This window comes from Xyrauchen texanus, chromosome 28 (genome assembly GCF_025860055.1).
Source record: "Xyrauchen texanus isolate HMW12.3.18 chromosome 28, RBS_HiC_50CHRs, whole genome shotgun sequence".
Classification (NCBI taxonomy): domain Eukaryota; kingdom Metazoa; phylum Chordata; class Actinopteri; order Cypriniformes; family Catostomidae; genus Xyrauchen; species Xyrauchen texanus.
Genome location: NC_068303.1, coordinates 18,826,283 through 18,844,990, shown reverse-complemented (window position 1 = coordinate 18,844,990; position 18,708 = coordinate 18,826,283). Strand labels below are relative to the sequence as shown.

The following is an 18,708-nucleotide window of genomic DNA, read 5'->3' as shown; positions in this document are numbered from 1 at the left end:
TGCACTTAAAATATACTCAAGTAAAAGTATAACATTTTTAAACTACTTAAAAGTACTCAGACTTTAAAAGTACAATTCTTGGGAAAAATATTTAATGAGTATTTGTAATTCATTACTTTACACCCCTGAGCTCGACTAATGTCCCAAAGCAGCGAATCAAGTGTGGGTAGTACTCCACATAGTGATGTTTTGGTTGCAATTTCAGGTTTGGGAATGTTTCTTTTAGAAGTTGTCTGTGTTCTAAACTTTTCTGCTCTAAAAAGCACAGGGTTGCTTCTGAGAACTGGTCTGACATGACCAACTCCACCATATCTCTCTCCAGTCTTTAAAAATTTCCCAAGGAGGCTCAGAATTGGGTACAAGTTTACCAATCATCAATGGTAATAAGCATATCAATACCCAATTCTCGTGCCCATTCCCACCTATGATTTTCTTGAAAAGCTTGACTGGGAAATTACTTTTGGTCTGTTTAATCTGTCTTATAAAGATCCTTATAAAGAAAGGATTTAATGCAATTGTTCAGGGTATGATGAGTAAACTGTCTCTTTGTGATGAGTTGGATCAAGCAAATTGATAACTCAAATGGAACAATCCCCTCCAACATGTCATGTAGAACATCTGGTGGGAACCCAGTTATTGGGTGAAAGAAAGAAAGGTGCTTACTGAGGACACATTCTTTTTTTACACCAAGTCTGTTTTGAAGCTCAAGGTGGTCTCTCAGTATCTGTAATGGAGTTGTGCTGTTTAGTGGTTCGAATCTGAAAACAACTAGCATCTTGAGTCTGAAAAGACCAAGTGCATCCTGTTTCCACTGATCATCCTTGATGTTTCTACAACTTGATTGGAGTCCGCCTGTGGTAAATTCAGTTGATTGGACATGATTTGGAAAGGCACACACCTGTCTATATAAGGTCCCACAGTTAACAGTGCATGTGAGAGCACAAACCAAGCAATGAAGTCCAAGGAATTGTCTGTAGACCTCCGAGATGGATTGTATCGAGGCACAGATCAGGGGAACGGTACAGAAAATTTCTTCAGCATTGAAGGTCCCAATGAGCACAGTGCATCATCTGTAAATGGAAGTTTGGAACCACCAGGACTCTTTCTAGAGCTGGCCACCCAGCCAAACTGAGCGATCGGGGGAGAAGAACCTTAGTCAGGGTGGTGACCAAGAACCTGATGGTCACTCTGACAGAGCTCCAGCATTTCTCTGTGGAGAGAGGAGAACCTTCCAGAAGAACAACCATCTCTGCAGCACTCCACCAATCAGGCCTGTATGGTAAAGTGGCCAGACGGAAGCTCCTCAGTAAAAGGCACATGACAGCCTGCCTAGAGTTTGCCAAAAGGCACCTGAAGGACTCTCAGACAATCAGAAACAAAATTCTCTGGTCTGATGAAACAAAGATTGAACTCTTTGGCCTGAATGGCAAGCGTCATGTCTGGGGGAAACCTGGCCAGTACCATCCCTACAATGAAGCATGGTGGTGGCAGCATCATGCTGTTGGGATGTTTTTCAGCGGCAGGAACTGGGAGACTAGTCAGGATCGAGGGAAAGATGAATGCAGCAATGTACAGAGACATCCTTGATGAAAACCTGCTCCTATGCGCTCTGGACCTTAGACTGCAGCGAAGGTTCATCTTCCAACAACGACCCTAAGCACTCAGCCAAGAAAACAAAGGATTGGCTACAGGACAACTCTGTGAATGTCCTTGAGTGGCCCAGCCAGAGCCCAGACTCGAACCTGATTGAACATCTCTGGAAAGATCTGAAAATGGCTGTGCACCGACGCTCCCCATCCAACCTGAGGGAGCTTGAGAGGTCCTGCAAAGAAGAATGGGAGAAACTGCCCAAAAACAGGTGAAGCTTGTAGCATCATACTCAAAAAGACTTGAGGCTGTAATTGGTGCCAAATGTGCTTCAACAAAGTATTGAGCAAAGGCTGTGAATACTTATGTACATGTGATTTTTTAAATTTTTTTTTCAACAAACTTCTTTCATGTTGTCATTATGGGGTATTGTTTGTAGAAATTTGAGGAAGATAATGAATTTAATACATTTTGGAATAAGGCTGTAACATAACAAAATGTGGAATAAGTGAAGCACTTTGAGTACTTTCCGGATGCACTGTATATCGTATTTTCTGACTTTGCAAAATCTACACTGGTTCTCAGCTTGAAAACATTCTTGAAATCCAGCAAGATTGTGAGCCCCCAGATTTTCAGCACATACACCATGCACTGTTCCTTTAAGATGTGTTTTCAGAGCTTCAACAAACACACCTTGCTGCTCCAGTTCTTTTATGTCTTTTAACAGTAAAAACAATTTGTCATAGCCAAACTGTTTTATATCACTGCTTTATCCAAGTAGTGTAAGTTGTATTGCAGGAAGTGTAGATCGGCAGGCAAATTTAGCAGCGCCCAATAAACAGCCGTGATCTTCTGTATCTTTTTTGAAATGCCCAGGGGATTGCAAACTTTAAAATGGTCAATGTAGAGACCCACTGAAATGCAGTCACTTTGAACACCTAAAAGTTGGTTTTCTTTGTAAAACTGCCCACTACGTGTACATTTATACTGTCCTGGTAACTCCTCCTCAACAAAATCAGCTCCTTCCAAGACATCTGCTCTGTTGAGTAAAACTGCAAGAACTCTCAACACTGAGACATACACAAAGGTATTTTGGTACCTATCAATCCGATACTCCACAGGATCAATTATTTGCAAATACTCTTTAAAATATGCATTCCTTCTATATTCTGTTGTGACTGTGCCCTTCTTAGCATTCGCTGTAAAAGCATGATTTGTATTGGGCACTTCAGCTGATATCAGTTCAGTCTCAAAGACTCATTAATGTGGCTTTCATATTTACTTAAAATATCCGTGATCGATTGTTTTGCTGTATACCTTTTAGAATGAAACAATATCTCTGATCCAACTTAATATCTCCCGAGTTGCACATTTTGAAACATGCAAAATTGTCTGCATATAAAGGATCGATGACGCAAGTTTGCGGTCTTGTTCTACATGCTACACAGGCTCTGAATAAGAGTTTTTTTCATGTCCATAAGGAATTACAGGAACAGTGCATGCTCTCTGTAACATCTGACTGTGGATCAGGCACAGGATCTCCTATGTCTTCAGACCATGCTACTTCATCGCTTTCTAAATCCTACATTTGAAATTTAACAGAAGAACTAAAGTCTTTAAATTGTCAAGACTTATGTTTACAAGATATGTGACTACTAAAAGTTGGACATTGGTTGTCAACTCACAATCCTTAAAAGGGCATTTGCTGTTCAAAAGTTTGGAGTCACTTCACTGAAATGTTTCTCATGATCTTAAAAACGTTTTGATCTGAAGGAGTATTCTTAAATGTTTCAAATGAGATTTGTAGACAAAAATATAATTGTGCCAACATATTAATCGATTTCATTACAAAAATTAAATTGTATTAAAAAAAAAAAAAGTTTTTTGAAATGGATGACTTTGACCGAATAATAAAGAAAAGGAGCCAATGATGGGCATATCCAGGCATAGATGGGAACTCCTTAAATTCTGTTTAAAAAGCAACCCAGGGTGATTCCTCAAGAAGTTGGTTGAGAAAATCAAAATTGTAACCATATTTCTAACCATACATTTTGATACATACCTTTCAAATCCTAGCTGGGTGACTGAAATACGAAGCTCGCTAATTAGCCGGCTCACTTCTTTCAACACAGGGTTTAGTATGAATGTATTCTTTTAGGAGCATAAAAACGGTATTTTAAACTGTAATTTATTTAGCTTATTTTCTATATTAAAGCTAGTTAGAAAAGAACACTTACCTTGACAAGGCAATATCCACTCCCTTTGACAATGTGGTTGAAGTGGTAAACCCTGTGCATTTTACAGCGATTGCATATTGTGCTTACGCAATTACGGAAAGTTAATTGCTCGAATGAAGTAATCGAAATATTAAGTTTTCTCAACTTGTTTATATTCATTCGACAAAATAGTTGTAAACTTTCAGTTAGCTTGTTTTTATATGTAAACTCAACATTTTGCTAAAAAATTTGTCCACTTGACTTAATTTGCAAATTGTTTTTTTTTTAAATTGTATCTTTAATGTACTAGATGCACTTTCCCTGCTTAAGACTAGAGCTGTTCCCTCATTTCATTCCTCCCCATGGTACACCCCCAAACTCTGAGTAATGATGGATAAGGGCTTACAAACTCCTTGTTTACTCTCATTTCACCTAACACCCATATGAATAACAGGTCTCTTGCTACTGGCTACGTACCAGTGCTGCTATCACTCCAGTACTCAAGAAGCAAGGTCTTGATAATACAGTCTTTAGTAACTTTAGGCCTATTTCCAACCTTCCTTTTCTAGCATAGGTATTAGAAAAGGTGATTGGCACTTAGTTAGTCTCACTTGGAAAATTACAACTTGCATAAACCTTTTCAATCGGGTTTCCACCCCTTACAATTTACAGAGACGGCCCTTTTATGAGTAGTAAATTACCTTCTCCTCACATCAGACTCTGGTGCCCTCAGCTTCCCAGTCCTATTAGACCTGAGCGCAGCTTTTGATACTGTTTGTCATTCCGCACTCCTTACTCACCTATTTGCTATTGGTATTACTGGTATAGCTTTTCAGTGGCTAACTTCATATCTATGTGAACAATTTATCAGTATTATTAAATACAAATCTCGCTTTGTCACTGTTACACGTGGTGTACCTCAAGGATCGGTTCTTGGTCCACTTCTTGTTTTAATCTACATGATTCTGTTAGGCCAGATCATTCGTCGCCATGGGCTTAGTTTTTATAGTTATGCTGATGACACAAAGATCAATATCACCTCCCAGTTCAAATCCATTCTTGCACTCACTTCCATTACTGCTTGCCTCCAAGATCGTAAAGTCTGGATGGCAGCACATCATTTTAATACTTTACACTGACAAAAACTAAATTTTGATAGCTGGCCCAAAATCCCTGATCTCTTCACATCATGACATTTCCATTGATATTGATGGAGTCCTGGTTAGGCCTTCACCCATTATACAAAACCTAAGAGTGTTATTTGACCCTACACTGTATTTTGAAGCACATATCAGCCAACTTGTTAAATCCTTTCTTTCACCTCCACATTATTGCCCACCTACATTCTTTACTTAACCTTAAAGATGCTTTCATAACCTCTAGTTTAGATTATTGTAACTCTTTATTTTCAGGGTTACCCACAAAAGCACTTCACCGCTTACAAATTGTGCAAAACTCTCAATCTCATGCTCTCACTCACAACAAGAAATCAATTCACATCACTCCTATCTTTTACAAACTGCAAAGGCTCACATACAGTTCAAAATTCTTGTAGTCTTTAAGGTCTTACATGGATTAGCACCCTCATATATGAGGGATCTGTTGCTTGAAACTTGCTTGTCATGCCTATGTTCAAACTATCTACTGTCGGTGGTAGGTCTTTCAGTATTACTGCAACAAGGCTTTGGAAACACTTGCCCCAAAACCTTTGCGAATCTACATCGCTCCAGACCTTTAAGAATTAAACTTAAAGGTTTTTCAATCTGATTGATCCTCGTACAGCTTTTATCTCTGTATTATATTCTACATGTCTCCATTTTCATGTTTGGTATGCCTGATAGATTGCTTTCTTATTTGCTTGAAACTAATTTGTATGTTGAGCTCTGTTTCCTTGGGTTCTTGAAAGGCGCTATATAAATAAAAATATAATTATTGTTCATGATGATTTTACACTAAACTATACCTTTGACCTAGGATTAGGCATAATAAACTCTACAAAAGAAACTCTAAAATATCCACTATGCAAACTGTTAGTGTACATCTAATACATGTATGTGTGACCAGAGGCGGCGGCAGCCGATTTTGCCGGGGCTTCAGCCCCGAATGTTTTGAGTGTAGCCCCGAATGTATTTTGAAAAGTTGACTGACAAATATGAAACCGGACAATAGCCTATGTAAACCCACGAAATCATAAGTTGCCTTATTTCATTGTGTTTTGGCTTTGCACATACTGCATACAGCCTGTAAAAATAGACATAGCCATAATCTAGCCTATAGAATAAGTTTCTTTGCTGTCGGTAGCCTATGGGCGACTCCGTTTCTTCCTCTCTGTTGAATATGCAGCAGGTAGGGGAGGAGCTGACATCAACTTACGTTACTTAGTGGCGAGTTAACAGCAGTTAGCAGGAAAGACAGCAAAAATGAGGCTTCTAAAATTTCCGAAAGAAGTTAGTGGGTAAGAATTCACATTTGTTTTTGTCCTTAAAGTCTAAAGCGTGGTTAGCGCATCCGTCTCTCACGCTGGACACCGCGGTTCGAGTCCCATCCGGAGCATAATTTTCTTGTTTATCAGGTGTTGTTTTCTCTAAGGATAACCAATAAGCATTAGCATAAAATGTATGTTTGACTTGTTTTATGATATTAGTTTGTAGTAAATATACACTTTGAGGGTAGCAAAGATGTGCCAGAATCAGGCATGGAAACTGGTAACAATTAATCAGTCACTTTACTTTAGAGAAAGTTAAAAGTGAAACATTGTTTGTCCCAATGATCCTAATGAAAGGATTTTGACAGATGAACATGGATAATTATATACAGTTCGATGCCATGGTGTGTCAATGAACTTAGACTAAAGTCATTCATGTATTGCTTTAACTTAGGATCTTATGTATCATTTTGACTATTTATGTCAAAAAATATAAATTATTTATATTAAAAAAAAATTCTTTACTGCACTTTACTCACTATAATATAACTCTTTTGTGATGACTTTATGTTAATGTACATGAAAATTCAAGAATCATGATAGATATTAGGGCAATCCCACTGATCTGCTCTTCTTCAATGGTATTGGTCTACAATTTGACATATATAGCACTTGATGAATTAGTTGTTTGAAGCTTATTTGCAATAAGTTATGTGCTGTATCTGTTATTTTGCATCACAGATGATTCAGGGAGGAGAGAGGATGAGTTAGTCGAGGATAGTACAAGAGTGGAAGATTTAGGAACTGTAGAAACAGCCCCAGCGAGAGCAAAACTCAAAGAATACCCTCTCACCAGCTTTGGACTACAGGGAAGTGGTTGCTAGTGTGAAAATAAAATGGTCTGGGCTAAGCCCCGATGTCCTTCAATGCTGGAAACTCCTCTGTGTGTGACCACTGTTCTGACTAGCAAAATCTGACCAAATGTTGAGCTATTTCATGAAAATGTAGCACCACACCTGCTTATGAGATAACAATACTGTCACCATCCCCTTTCCCCAAATGCATGCAATCTGTGCCTTAGATTAATCTTATTTATCAAATTTGAATGTTTTCCATTGCAATTTTAACCATCTGAATTATTTAATGTGGACAGAAGGCCTTCTAGTAGCACAATCTGTGTATGAAGGTCAGTAATTTTAGAAGCACAAAATACAAATGTTACTTTAAGTTAAGAAGTAGGCTACTTCCATTTCTGTTGCTTAAAATGAGAAATACTCAAAACACATACACAAGTTCAGTGTGGCCTCTGAAATAATTTTCTTTTTGCTCTCGCCCTTTTGAGGTATCCTCTTAGGTATCCTCATAGATGAATGTTAATAAGATCACTAGAGATTACCAGATTTTTGTTTTTAATCACAAAACTTTTTTGCATTTTAACTTCTTTTCAAGAGGTTAGAAACATGAAAAAAATAAATCATAGGTACAGTAAACTGAGCTTCATTCTCATTTGAAAGGGTGGAAAAAAGGGAGAAAAAATAATAAAGGAACACATGGCAGGCTGATATTGACAGAGCTAATACTTGGGTCTCAGAGCTGGTGTATTTGATGTTTTCCAGTCGGGCAGTATTCCTTTGAAAATGAACAGGGGTTGTGCCTCTATCCCACTGTCTAAACCCCACACCCTTCTCCTCCACATTATGACTGTGGGCAAAACAGGAGATCCAGGGTTCGATCAGCAGAGGAGGTGCCTAGTCCTTGAAGCAGCTGAGCCCCAGCAGTTCCCAATACCATCAACTACTGCTCGACCTGTTGGTTGCAACTATATTGAACATGAATGTTTGATCAAAATTAGCTCCTGGCTTCTCTTTGTATCCTTTCTTTACAATCACCCTCTGTCAGCAATTAAATCAGTGTTTGTTCTACCAGGCTGAATCTAAACAGCATGTGCTAATAGTCGCTAAAAACATCAGACATGCAGACATGCAGGCATGCTGTTAAAAGAGCTGCTCCAGTATTTGTGGCAATGCCCCCTTGCACTACATGACAAAGGCTCCCGAGTAACTCAGGTCAAAAGGGCCCCAACACATAATGCATGAAGCAGAACTCAATAATGACAGCAGCTCAAAGCAGCTGCCATACAACATTAGGACAAAGAGTTGAGAGAGTGGCTGCTCAGCAGGTAACACAGGTGTCGGCAAGCAAAAGAAGGTGTTGAGTGATGTCATGGTGTTTTAGATAAACTATTTTGATTTTGCATCAATTATTGAGCTCCAATGCCCTTTAAGATGATCTTTTTCTAGCCATTGGCATTGTATCCTCTCAATGGTGTCTCATATATGAATCAGTGGCTTCATGCTGTTTCTAACCAGGGAATAGAGTTAAAATGAAAGAGGTCCTACATGCCATGACAGAGGAGGAAGTCTGTGTTTTCATTATTTAAGACCACAACCCTCAAAATGTACGTTGAGATTAAAAGGAAAGAAATGGCATAGTGGATTACCCTGTTCAGAGTCACATTTCTATTGTGAGAGAATACCAAGCACTGTACAGTATGAAGCAATCAGTGAAGAAAAGTTGAGCAGCAGTGTCATAAACATGTTTTATGTTTCTGAATTTTGCATGTAAGATATCCAGTGATTAGGTAAACTTGAAAAGAAATACAGTAGATGAAGTACTAAGAAATGCATTTCATAAGTGTAGAGCTAAATTCAAGCTTGAATAATTGTGAATCTACTTACACAAATGGGGCGATGGTAGCATAGTGGTTAAAGGGGTGAGTCTGAAGTCCAAACCCTGAAAGTGCTAATTCATATGTATAATTGTTAGGGATAGTTCACCCAAAAATGAAAATTCTCTCATCAATTACTCACTTTCATGTCATCTCAGATGTGTATAACTTACTTTCTTATGCTGAACACAAACAAAAACTTTATAAGAATATTTCAGCTCTGTAGGTCCATACAATGCAAGTGAATGGTGATCAGGCCTTTGAAGCTCCAAAAATGAGATAAAGTCAGATTAAAAGCAGTGCATAGGACTCCAGTGGTTTAATTAATGTCTTCTGAAGCGATCCAGTTGGTTTTGGGTGAGAACAGACCAAAATATAATTCCTTGTTCACTATATATCTTGCCATTACTGCCTCTAGACACGATCATGATTTCAAGCTCGATTACATTTTCTAGTGCTTGACGCATGTGCAGATATCTAGATGGCACTAAAGAAAGTGTAACTGAACTTGAAATCATGAACTCCAAGGAGACTGCTGTCAAGATTTACAGTGAAAAAGGAGTTACCTATAGAACCCATCTTATGATTCGTCTTAGTTTTGCTGCCCCTTTCCCAAAAGCATCGTAACTTAAGTAGTATTTGGAAATGCTTGTAGAATTACAAGTGCTCTGGAGTACTCGTACAGCGCTAAGAGCATCGTAAAAACATAGACTTATGCAGACACCTGCAGGACAAACGTGAAATTACACCAAAATACATATAAATGGATGAATAGATGAATTAGTTAACAAATAAAGGTAGTTGTGTGGACTTGTTGGTAACAGCAAAGTGCAGGTATGATTGATGTAGACAACGGTATAGATTAAAATCAGAGAGAGAAGAAAAAAGTAAATGACTGCATGAAAATTGTCAGTATATATTGGCGAATCCTTGTCTCCTCTTCCGAAACCCAAAGGTGCTCTCGCCAGCACTACAAGTTGTGTAGCACCACACATGCAGCATTGCTATCACCGTTTTCAATTTTAGGAGTAAAGATTAGACCTCAGCTATCTTATAAACGTCTCCTTATTTTGCACTGATAACACTGTGAACCTCGTAATATTCAATGAATGCTTTCAATTAGCAGGATCATACACAGGGCCTTCACTGTCTTCACTAATTCTGGAAGCTTTCATATTGAGAGAAAATGAAAATTTTACACATGCACGCCTGATTATGGAAGCAGATTGTGTTAAAGATATAGATTGTTCTGCACAAAATTATGTAAATATGTAGTTAATTAGGTTGAATATTTAAGAAAAATGTTTTTTACAATGAAATTACAATCATTGTAAAGTTGCGCAGAAATATAATAATGTTACAATGACTAGCAGCACTATACGATCACATTTCTGCACTGTTGCACGGACAAAGACTCTCTTAAGTAGCACCTTAAGAAAGCGCATCCTTGCACGTTAAGGTTAAGTGCAGTTTTGGAAAACCGCTAAGATCAATAGTTATTGGAAAACGAGGCCCTCATCTAGATGCATTCAGTCTAGCAGCAACCAGCCAATCACTGTAGGGACAACTTGCCCTCTGTTCAAGTTGTTCTTGGCCTCTTATGTAGTTTTCAAAGTCACTTTTCTCAATATGTGTGGACCTCATATTGATTCAATGTGGGAATTTATTATACATATGTGAAATATAACTAATAACAAAAATCGCGATTCCCCATTTAGATGGGGCTATTTTTAGATGCATTATGTTGCATCTTTCCATTTGTCCTGTAGTTTCAGTAAAATATATCACTTGTATCATGCAACCTACATAATTCTGCTGTTTCAAAGATTCCTCATGTCAACGTGAATATCCCCATACAAAGCTTTGCAGTTGTCAGAGATATACAGTTAACAGTACAATATGGAACTTTATCACTTTATTTACTAGTCAGGACTAAACCAATCTCCACTCTACTTCCAAGAATCTCTTTTGGAGAAATAGCCTTTTATCAGATCCTGCAATTTTAAGACATAGCTGTCAGATTAAATTCTGTTGATGGTCAACAATGTTTTGGGCCAGAGTGAGACTCTTATTCATCCCTTGCAGCTGCAGACACATCTGAATGGTCAGCACAAGTGAGAGCACCTCTGAGCTTTCAGTGGTCAGAGCTAGACAGGATAGGTAGTTTATCAGCTGCTACGTATTTCACAGCATTTTTCTAATGGCTATCTGATTCAAGGTGACCAAACAATACATAACAATGTGGAGGATTAAAGTGTGAAAAAATAAGGATGTTAGACTTCTAATCATTTAAGGAGCTTCAAGACAAAAGGGATTATAGTGGCAGGTGACACATTTTCCTTAAGTAACCTTAAGGCTGTCTCTGCTAATGACCATCAGGTTGGAAGACTCTTGCTATCTGGCAAAGATGGACAGAACTCCAAGATGCCAATTATTCAAATGCCAGTTTTTGCACACCTTTTTTCTTTCGTAAAAGATAGGATAAGAAATCTACAAGACACAGTGGAGTCCCGGCTAAACAGACCAGCTTAGACCTGTATGAAGTTCCACTCTGGTCCAAGCTGGTTTTTGCTTTTAGGGAGACACTGAAACAAACTCTTACCCACCTGTAATCTGAGTTTATTTTGTTGTCAGGTTGACCATTGAGCGTATTGTGGATTACTGAGGGAATGGTGTTACAGTGAAGGGGAATCTACTTAGACAAAGCTATCAGACTAAGTCTGCCAACAGTACTGCAGGGCTATATGTCATACTTTTTGCCAGAATTCAGAACATCTCACTTTCATTGTTTCATCTAATATACCAATTCATCATTCCAAACACACACACATAAATATTATATGTAAATTGGCACTCTGCTTTTCCCAGAGCAGCTAAATGCAGTGTCTGAATGGTTAATAGTTAACTACATTGTTTTTTTGGCTATTAGTGAATGCAGTGGAGGTCTGTAGCTTTGCTTGAGGGCTAATGTCATCATTAACATCTCACAGCTTACCTGTTCATTCAGCATTCATGCACTCTTTGTTTGTTTTATCTTTGTCTATTGATTTATACTTCAGCGCTGCCATCCATCCCTCGCTAATAATCCCTCCTTCCATCTATCCATCCATCCATCCATCCATGCGGCCCTTATTTGTATTCCACTAATCACACACCCCCACCTCCTTAATTTTTCAGTCTATTCTCTCTATATCCTGTGAAATCTATAGGTTTGTATAAACTCTTTAGTTTCTTATTGTTGTACGTCTATGATAGTAAATGGATTGACACATTTAAAAGTGCATGGAAAGAAAGGAAGACACTCATTATAAACATAGTTTTGTGTTTCCTTGCTTCTGTTTTAGCACACACACTCACTCTCACACACAATAAACCAGTCTCTTTGAAGTCCAGCAGAATGAGAAAAGGGGGCTCCTCTGCACTCATGAACTATTCATGCCATGTGATGTGAGTGTGTGTGAAAGTGCATGCTTTGCACGTCAGTGAAGTGTGTTCGTGTGATTGAAAGAGAGAGAAAGAAAGCCAGAGAGAGAGAGTGTGTGTGTGTGTGTGTGTGTGGGTGAACGCACGGCAAGTGTGTGGAGCATGCTGCCTATCAGTGGCACTTTGCACAGCAGCTGTGTACTGACACAGTGTCTGGGAGGGGAATGGAAAGGGGGCTGGGCTGAGGAGAGAGAGAGAGAGAGAGAGAGAGAGAGAGAGTGTGAGAGAGAGTGAGTGCAACAAAGCAAGAGGGAAAAGGTGAGAGCGGTTCACAGATTGAGAGAGACGTGGAGCGGAGACATAGAGGGGGACCGTTGGACTTCTGCCAGGGTTTCCCAGCAACAGCAAATGCAGGAATCGACTCTATTTCCTTCTCCCAGGGGATTTTCCTTTTCCACTGCCTTCTCTGGGAGTTCTGTCATTCCACAGCTAGTGGCAGAGAGGAATACCACAGAACAGAGGAAAGAAGTACAGCACAGTGGAGAGGGAAGACGTGCCCCCGCCCATCCTCAATGCAGAGGTAAAGCAAGGGCTTTCTTGGAGAGAAGTGGAAAAAAGGGAAAGAAAGAAAGATTGAGAAAGTGGAAGTGAGCAAGTGACGATAAAAAGCTGATCAGAATAGAAGTGTCAGTGGAAAAGAGAAAGAACTGAAGAGAAGTCATTATCACTGAGGTTAGAACTCATCAGTTTCTGACAGGTGAATGGAAATGTGGTTCTCTGGGAATTTTTATAACCAACTCCTGGACTGAAACTCAGAATACTCTGTTAAAAGAGAGCATACCTGAAAATGCTTTGGTGTAAGAGAGCTTCGTACATGCTCCTACAGCAGAAAACTTTGTCATGGGGTCGTTATGAGTGCTTCTGCTTCTCGTCCTGCTGCCTCTCATCTCCTTGCACCTGTATTTACATCCTCTTCTCATTTGCTCATTTGGAATTTGCATGAAATGGACCCCTGATGACAGTGATAGTAATCTCATCACGCCATCCTCCAGCAGACACCTCTAGCCCCCCACGCTTCCAGCCAGGTCACACCCTCCACACCCGCCCCACTCTTACACGTGCTGGGAGCCATGGAGGGCTCTTACCGGAGTCTGAAATGAACAAGTTAAAAATCTGCTTTTCTCACGTCTCTGCTGTTATGACCTCTGAACTAAGATAATGGATTGGAGAGAACTGTAAGTATAATGGATTTTTGTATTAATCATTACATTCATTTTCCATTTTTCTAAGCATTTCTCTTCTCTTCAGAATCTCTGGTTGTTCACACTCTTTCTTGCAAACTCCTCATGGTTGTTAATTTGTTACTATATTGTTCAGCATTTAAAGAAATTGTTTACCCTAAAATGAAAATTCTGTCATCCTTTACTCACCCTCATGTTGTTCCAAGCCTGTATGACTTTCTTGGGGGAAAGATGTGTTAGGCAGAACAGTAGCCTCAGTCACCATTCACATTCATTTCATGGAAACAGGATGCAATGAAATTCATAGGTGAGTAAGACTAACATTTTTTATGTTCCACGGAAGAAGGAAAGTAAATCATATGGGTTTGGAACAATGTGAGGTTAAGTAAATGTCAGAATTTTCATTTTTGTATGAACTATCCCTTAAGCTTATGACCAGTAATGCTGGTCATTTCGGCAGGACTTGTACAACATTAATGATAATCACTGAAAGGGATAGTTCACCCAAAAATGTAAATTGTCTTATCATTTACTCACCCTCATGCCATTCTAGATGTGTATGACTTTCTTTCTTCTGCAGAAAACAAACAAAGCTTTTAGAATAATATAATTCAAAGCAAATGAATGGCGACCACAATTTTTAAGCTCCAAAAATCACATTAAGCAGCATGAAAGTAATCCATATAACTTCAGCGGTTAAATCTGTCTTCAGAGGTGATATGATAAGTGTGGTGGGTGAGAAACAGACCAATATTTAAATATTTTTTTTCCAACTATAAATCTCCACTTTTACTTTTACTTTCACATTCTGAAAGTGAGATTGCATCGCTTCAGAGGAACTATACTACGTATGGTAGTTGTATACTTGCATACATTTATCCTGCCTTTATGGGATTTTTGGAGCTTCAAAATTCTGGCCACCATTCACTTGCATTTAAAGAACCTACAGAGCTGAGATATTGTTCTAAAAATCTTCGTTTGTGTTCAGCAGAAGAAAGGAAGTCATACACAACTCAGATGGCATGAAAGTGAGTAAATGAGTAGATTTTCATTTTTGGGTGAACTATTCCTTTAATGTTGTGTCTTGGGTGCTGGTCAAATAACTTCTCCAGCTGGTGAACAGCATAGTTATGCTGGTCTCCAAACTAGACCAGCACCAAACCAGCATAAACCAGGCTAGACCAACATGGAAATGCATAATGGTCTCAGATGATTGTGAATTAGAAACCATGGTCAAAACTCGCCACTGTTTCTCAGGTTTGCTCTCAGTTTCGTTACTTGTCTGTCATGCACAAGTTACAACCCTAAAACCTCACCTGCAGTAAACCTAACAACAGTTCTTCCATGTTAGCAAATTCAGAGGGAGGCTGCTCACTGCAGGGCAGGGAAGGGAGAATTAACAGGTGGGTGCATCTGCATAAGGCCAGCCTAGCATGTCTGAGCTCACTCTTCCATGCTGCTTTTCACCCACTCTGGTCACTCACCTCTCTTGGCTACTGACTAATATCTCAATCTTTTGTGTGACTGCGTTGTGCTTTCTAAAGAGCTTGTAAAGCATTTGTCGTGCTGTCAGACAGGTTGAATGCAGTTCTCTGCCCAATGTGTGGGTGTGGGTCTTCTTCTCTTTATGTTAGAGGCACTGTGTGAATGCGTGCTTGTGTGTGTGTGTGAGGTGTGTAAAGGAGGAGGCAAAAAGAGGCTTTGTATCCATAGGTGGGTTTAACAGAATAAAACCATCCTCCTTTTACTCAAGTTATTTTTTACCTGCCTCTTATTCCCCATTTCAAGTCATGCTTCCCTCTCAATCTCTTTCCCTCATTCATATTTATGATACAAATGTAATACTCCAGACTGTGAGAATAGAATCCGGCATGCGAACCTAAAGGTATAATTCCTTCCACTAAAACATACACATGGTGAAGATGATGTTCATTGCTCTTTTGCTTCTGTTGTTTGTGAGTCTGTATTTGCACACACATCCACTCACATCGTTTATAGCACATACACATTTCTTAAGGGGGCCTCCCTTGTGTCCTTCATGGAGACTGTAATTACACAGTGTCCTCTGTTATTTTTTTCACCCCTGAAGAGGCTGTGTTGAAGGAGTTGGAGGGTGTGAGGGAGAGAAAGACAGACAGAGAGAGAAAAAGAGAGAGAGAGAGAGGATTTGAGGAAGCATGGTGTGGCTATCCTTATGAGGACTCTCAATAGACATAATGATTTTTATACTGTACAAACTATAGATTATATCCCCTAACCCTACCCCTAAACCTAACCCTCGCAAACGTTTTTAGTTTGTTTTTAAGTGAATTATGAACTGTCCACATAAAGCACATTTATAGCATAATACCCTTGTAATTACCAGTTTGTATCCAGCAATAATGCACTGTGCATTATTGTAATGGCTGGAGAAATTTCAGCATTGGCTGGTAATAAATGAATAGGTGAAGGACTGGAACCTTGCAGGCCGTTGATTTGTTCACTCAGAAAACAAGATTAAAATAGGTATTAGAGGAGAACGATCCTTTGATATTGACCACAGAGTTGTCATCATCTGCTAGCTCACACTCGCTTGGAACATCTATTTGGAGGATTGCCCAGTTGTAGGAATGAAGAAAATAATTCTTGTCTGCATACTCTGTGTGTGTTTAGGGATGTTTATGTGGATAGAGCCTAAATTTACAGGCATCATAAATCAATGCATGTAGTTTTATGTATTATTCATTTTATTATTAGATGCTGGATTCTCATGGACACAGATACTGTTACTCCCCTGCTGAATAAAACAACTCAAGACATGCTTTGGTGGTTTGCTGGTCTCCCATCCAGACCAGCTTAAACCTACTGAACAGCAAACCAGCTTAGGATAGCCTAAGCTGTTTTATTTGAGCATAGTATACCATTCTAAATGTGTTGATGTCAAATATGGAGGAAATAAATGGAGCAGTATTGCAATGCAGGTTATTAAGAAGGAACCTCTTGGTCATGATGCCTTGACCTGATCATTTTCTGTTTGCTGCTCTTTCACAGGGCTGCCCAGAAGCTGAATCTTTCCAGACGAAAGAAGCCTCAGCCTCTGCCACCCTCCCCACCTGACCCAGAAGAGCTGTTCTTCTACACAGATGGCTTCAGTGCTGCCCTGCAGCTCTCACCCCCACCTGTACCCCCGTGCCTCCTCAGAGCAGGGTCAAAGGTCAAGGATAGCCCCGGGATGGGAAAGGTAAAGTCTTTATGCTACTGCTGAATGCTTCTGCTTTGATATTTTATTTATATTTTTGGTCTATAAATGTTGGCAGATTTAATATATTTTCAGAAGTTTGTTACTTCTGTAACCATAGTCTTCAAGGGATATTTACCCTTACCCATATAAATATTCTGGGATAGTTCACACAAAAATTAATATTAATTTACTAACCTCTCCTAACACTCTCCAAACAAGAGTGTGGGTATATAATAATTTTTGGGGGGTTAATTATCCTTTTTAAGACATAGTCAACATTTAGTAAAAAATTATTGAGATCTGACTGAAAAAAGAATAATAGTTCAGGACATTTTGAAAACATCTCAACATGACGACATATATTTAATTCTGTATATTGCAGGGATTACTTTTTTCTTTATTACTGAAAAGACATCATGTAAAAAAAGCTTCAAGAATGCTCTGTGGGTTTATTGATTTGGCTAGTCTTGGCTAGTTACGATCAAAGCAGGCTATGTTTGACAGCATGGGTTGGCCCAGTTGTTCTGATTCCCAGGCTGTTGGTATTCAAAGAAGCTCCTTCAGAATTCCAAACTGCATTCCTCTCTGTAAGTGACGGACAGGCCGTGGGAGTGGGAAACACAATGTATGGAAACAGAAGGGTCAGAAGATGACATCAGGGGGCATATGGATGAAAGGCATTTTTCTCTCTCAGAATAGGGCTATTTATTAGTGCTGGACAGTCTGGGTGTGGACATGCCACAGTTTCTTATGATAGCACAATGTTTTAAGAAGCTGTGTCTATGTAGGAGATGGGCGCTAAATACACAGACTTATTAGCCAGTACCAATCTCTTGATGATTTGTTTTTATTTATTTTATTTTCTAATTTGAACACTAGAGTTTTTGAGCATTACTTTTGGTTGTTTCTGTAGCACAACTGGTAGAGCATTAGAACAACTATGAGGAAGGTCATGGGTTTGATTAAAAGGGAACACACCAGCTGCTAAAATGTACACTCACTGATCACTTTATTAGGAACTCCTGTCCACCTACTTAATCATTCGATTATCAACTCAACCAATTGTGTGGCAGCAGTGCAATGCATAAAATCATGCGTATATGGGTCAGGAGCTGCAGTTAATATTCACATCAACCATCAGAATGGGGGAAAAATGTGATCACAGTGATTTGGACTATGACATGATTGTTGGAGCCAGATGGGCTGATTTGAGTATTTCTGTATCTAATGATCTCCTGGGATTTTCAAGCAAAACAGTCTCTAGTGTTTACTCAGAATGGTGTCTAAAACAAACAAAACATCCAGTGAGCAGCAGTTCTGCGGAAGGAAATGCCTTGTTGATGAGAGAGGTCAATAGAGAATGGCCAGACTGGTTCGAGCTGACATAAAGGCTACGGTAACTCGGTTAACCACTCTGTACAATTGTAGTGAGCAGAATAGCATCTCAGAAGGCACAAGACATCTAACCTTGAGGCGGATGGTCGAAAACAGCAGAAGACCACGTCAAACACATTATTAGGACCATAGTGTTCCTAATAAAGTGCTCAGTGAGTGTATGTATTTAATGCACTGTCTGTCGCTTTGGATAAAAGCACCTGTCAAATGCGGAAATGGTTGTTTGGATTATTTGAATACCCAGTAGCTAGTTGTCCAAATTGTTTTGTGAGTATTTACCCTTATTGTAAGAAAAACAATCAGCAAATCCAATATGGAAATATTGTCACTTACCATTAGGGATAATAATGCAAAGGAATATGTACAGTATAGTCTGAGCCTGTAGAGATTGCATAATTATGTAATATCTCTAAGGTAGTAGGGATGAGCAAACTGATAGCCCTGATCCTTCAATGTGGTCATGTATCAGATTA

At 39.2% G+C, this 18,708-nt stretch overlaps 1 protein-coding gene across 1 annotated transcript in view; it reads left to right on the top strand.

Annotated features, from left to right (window-relative positions):
• Positions 1-18,708, top strand: part of LOC127622190 (kinesin-like protein KIF26A) — a 119,783-nt gene that overhangs the window by 70,538 nt on the left and 30,537 nt on the right. Inside the window, exon 5 of the mRNA XM_052096188.1 lies at positions 16,651-16,840. Coding sequence (XP_051952148.1) covers positions 16,651-16,840 — 190 coding nt within the window. The remainder of the gene's footprint in view (positions 1-16,650; positions 16,841-18,708) is intronic.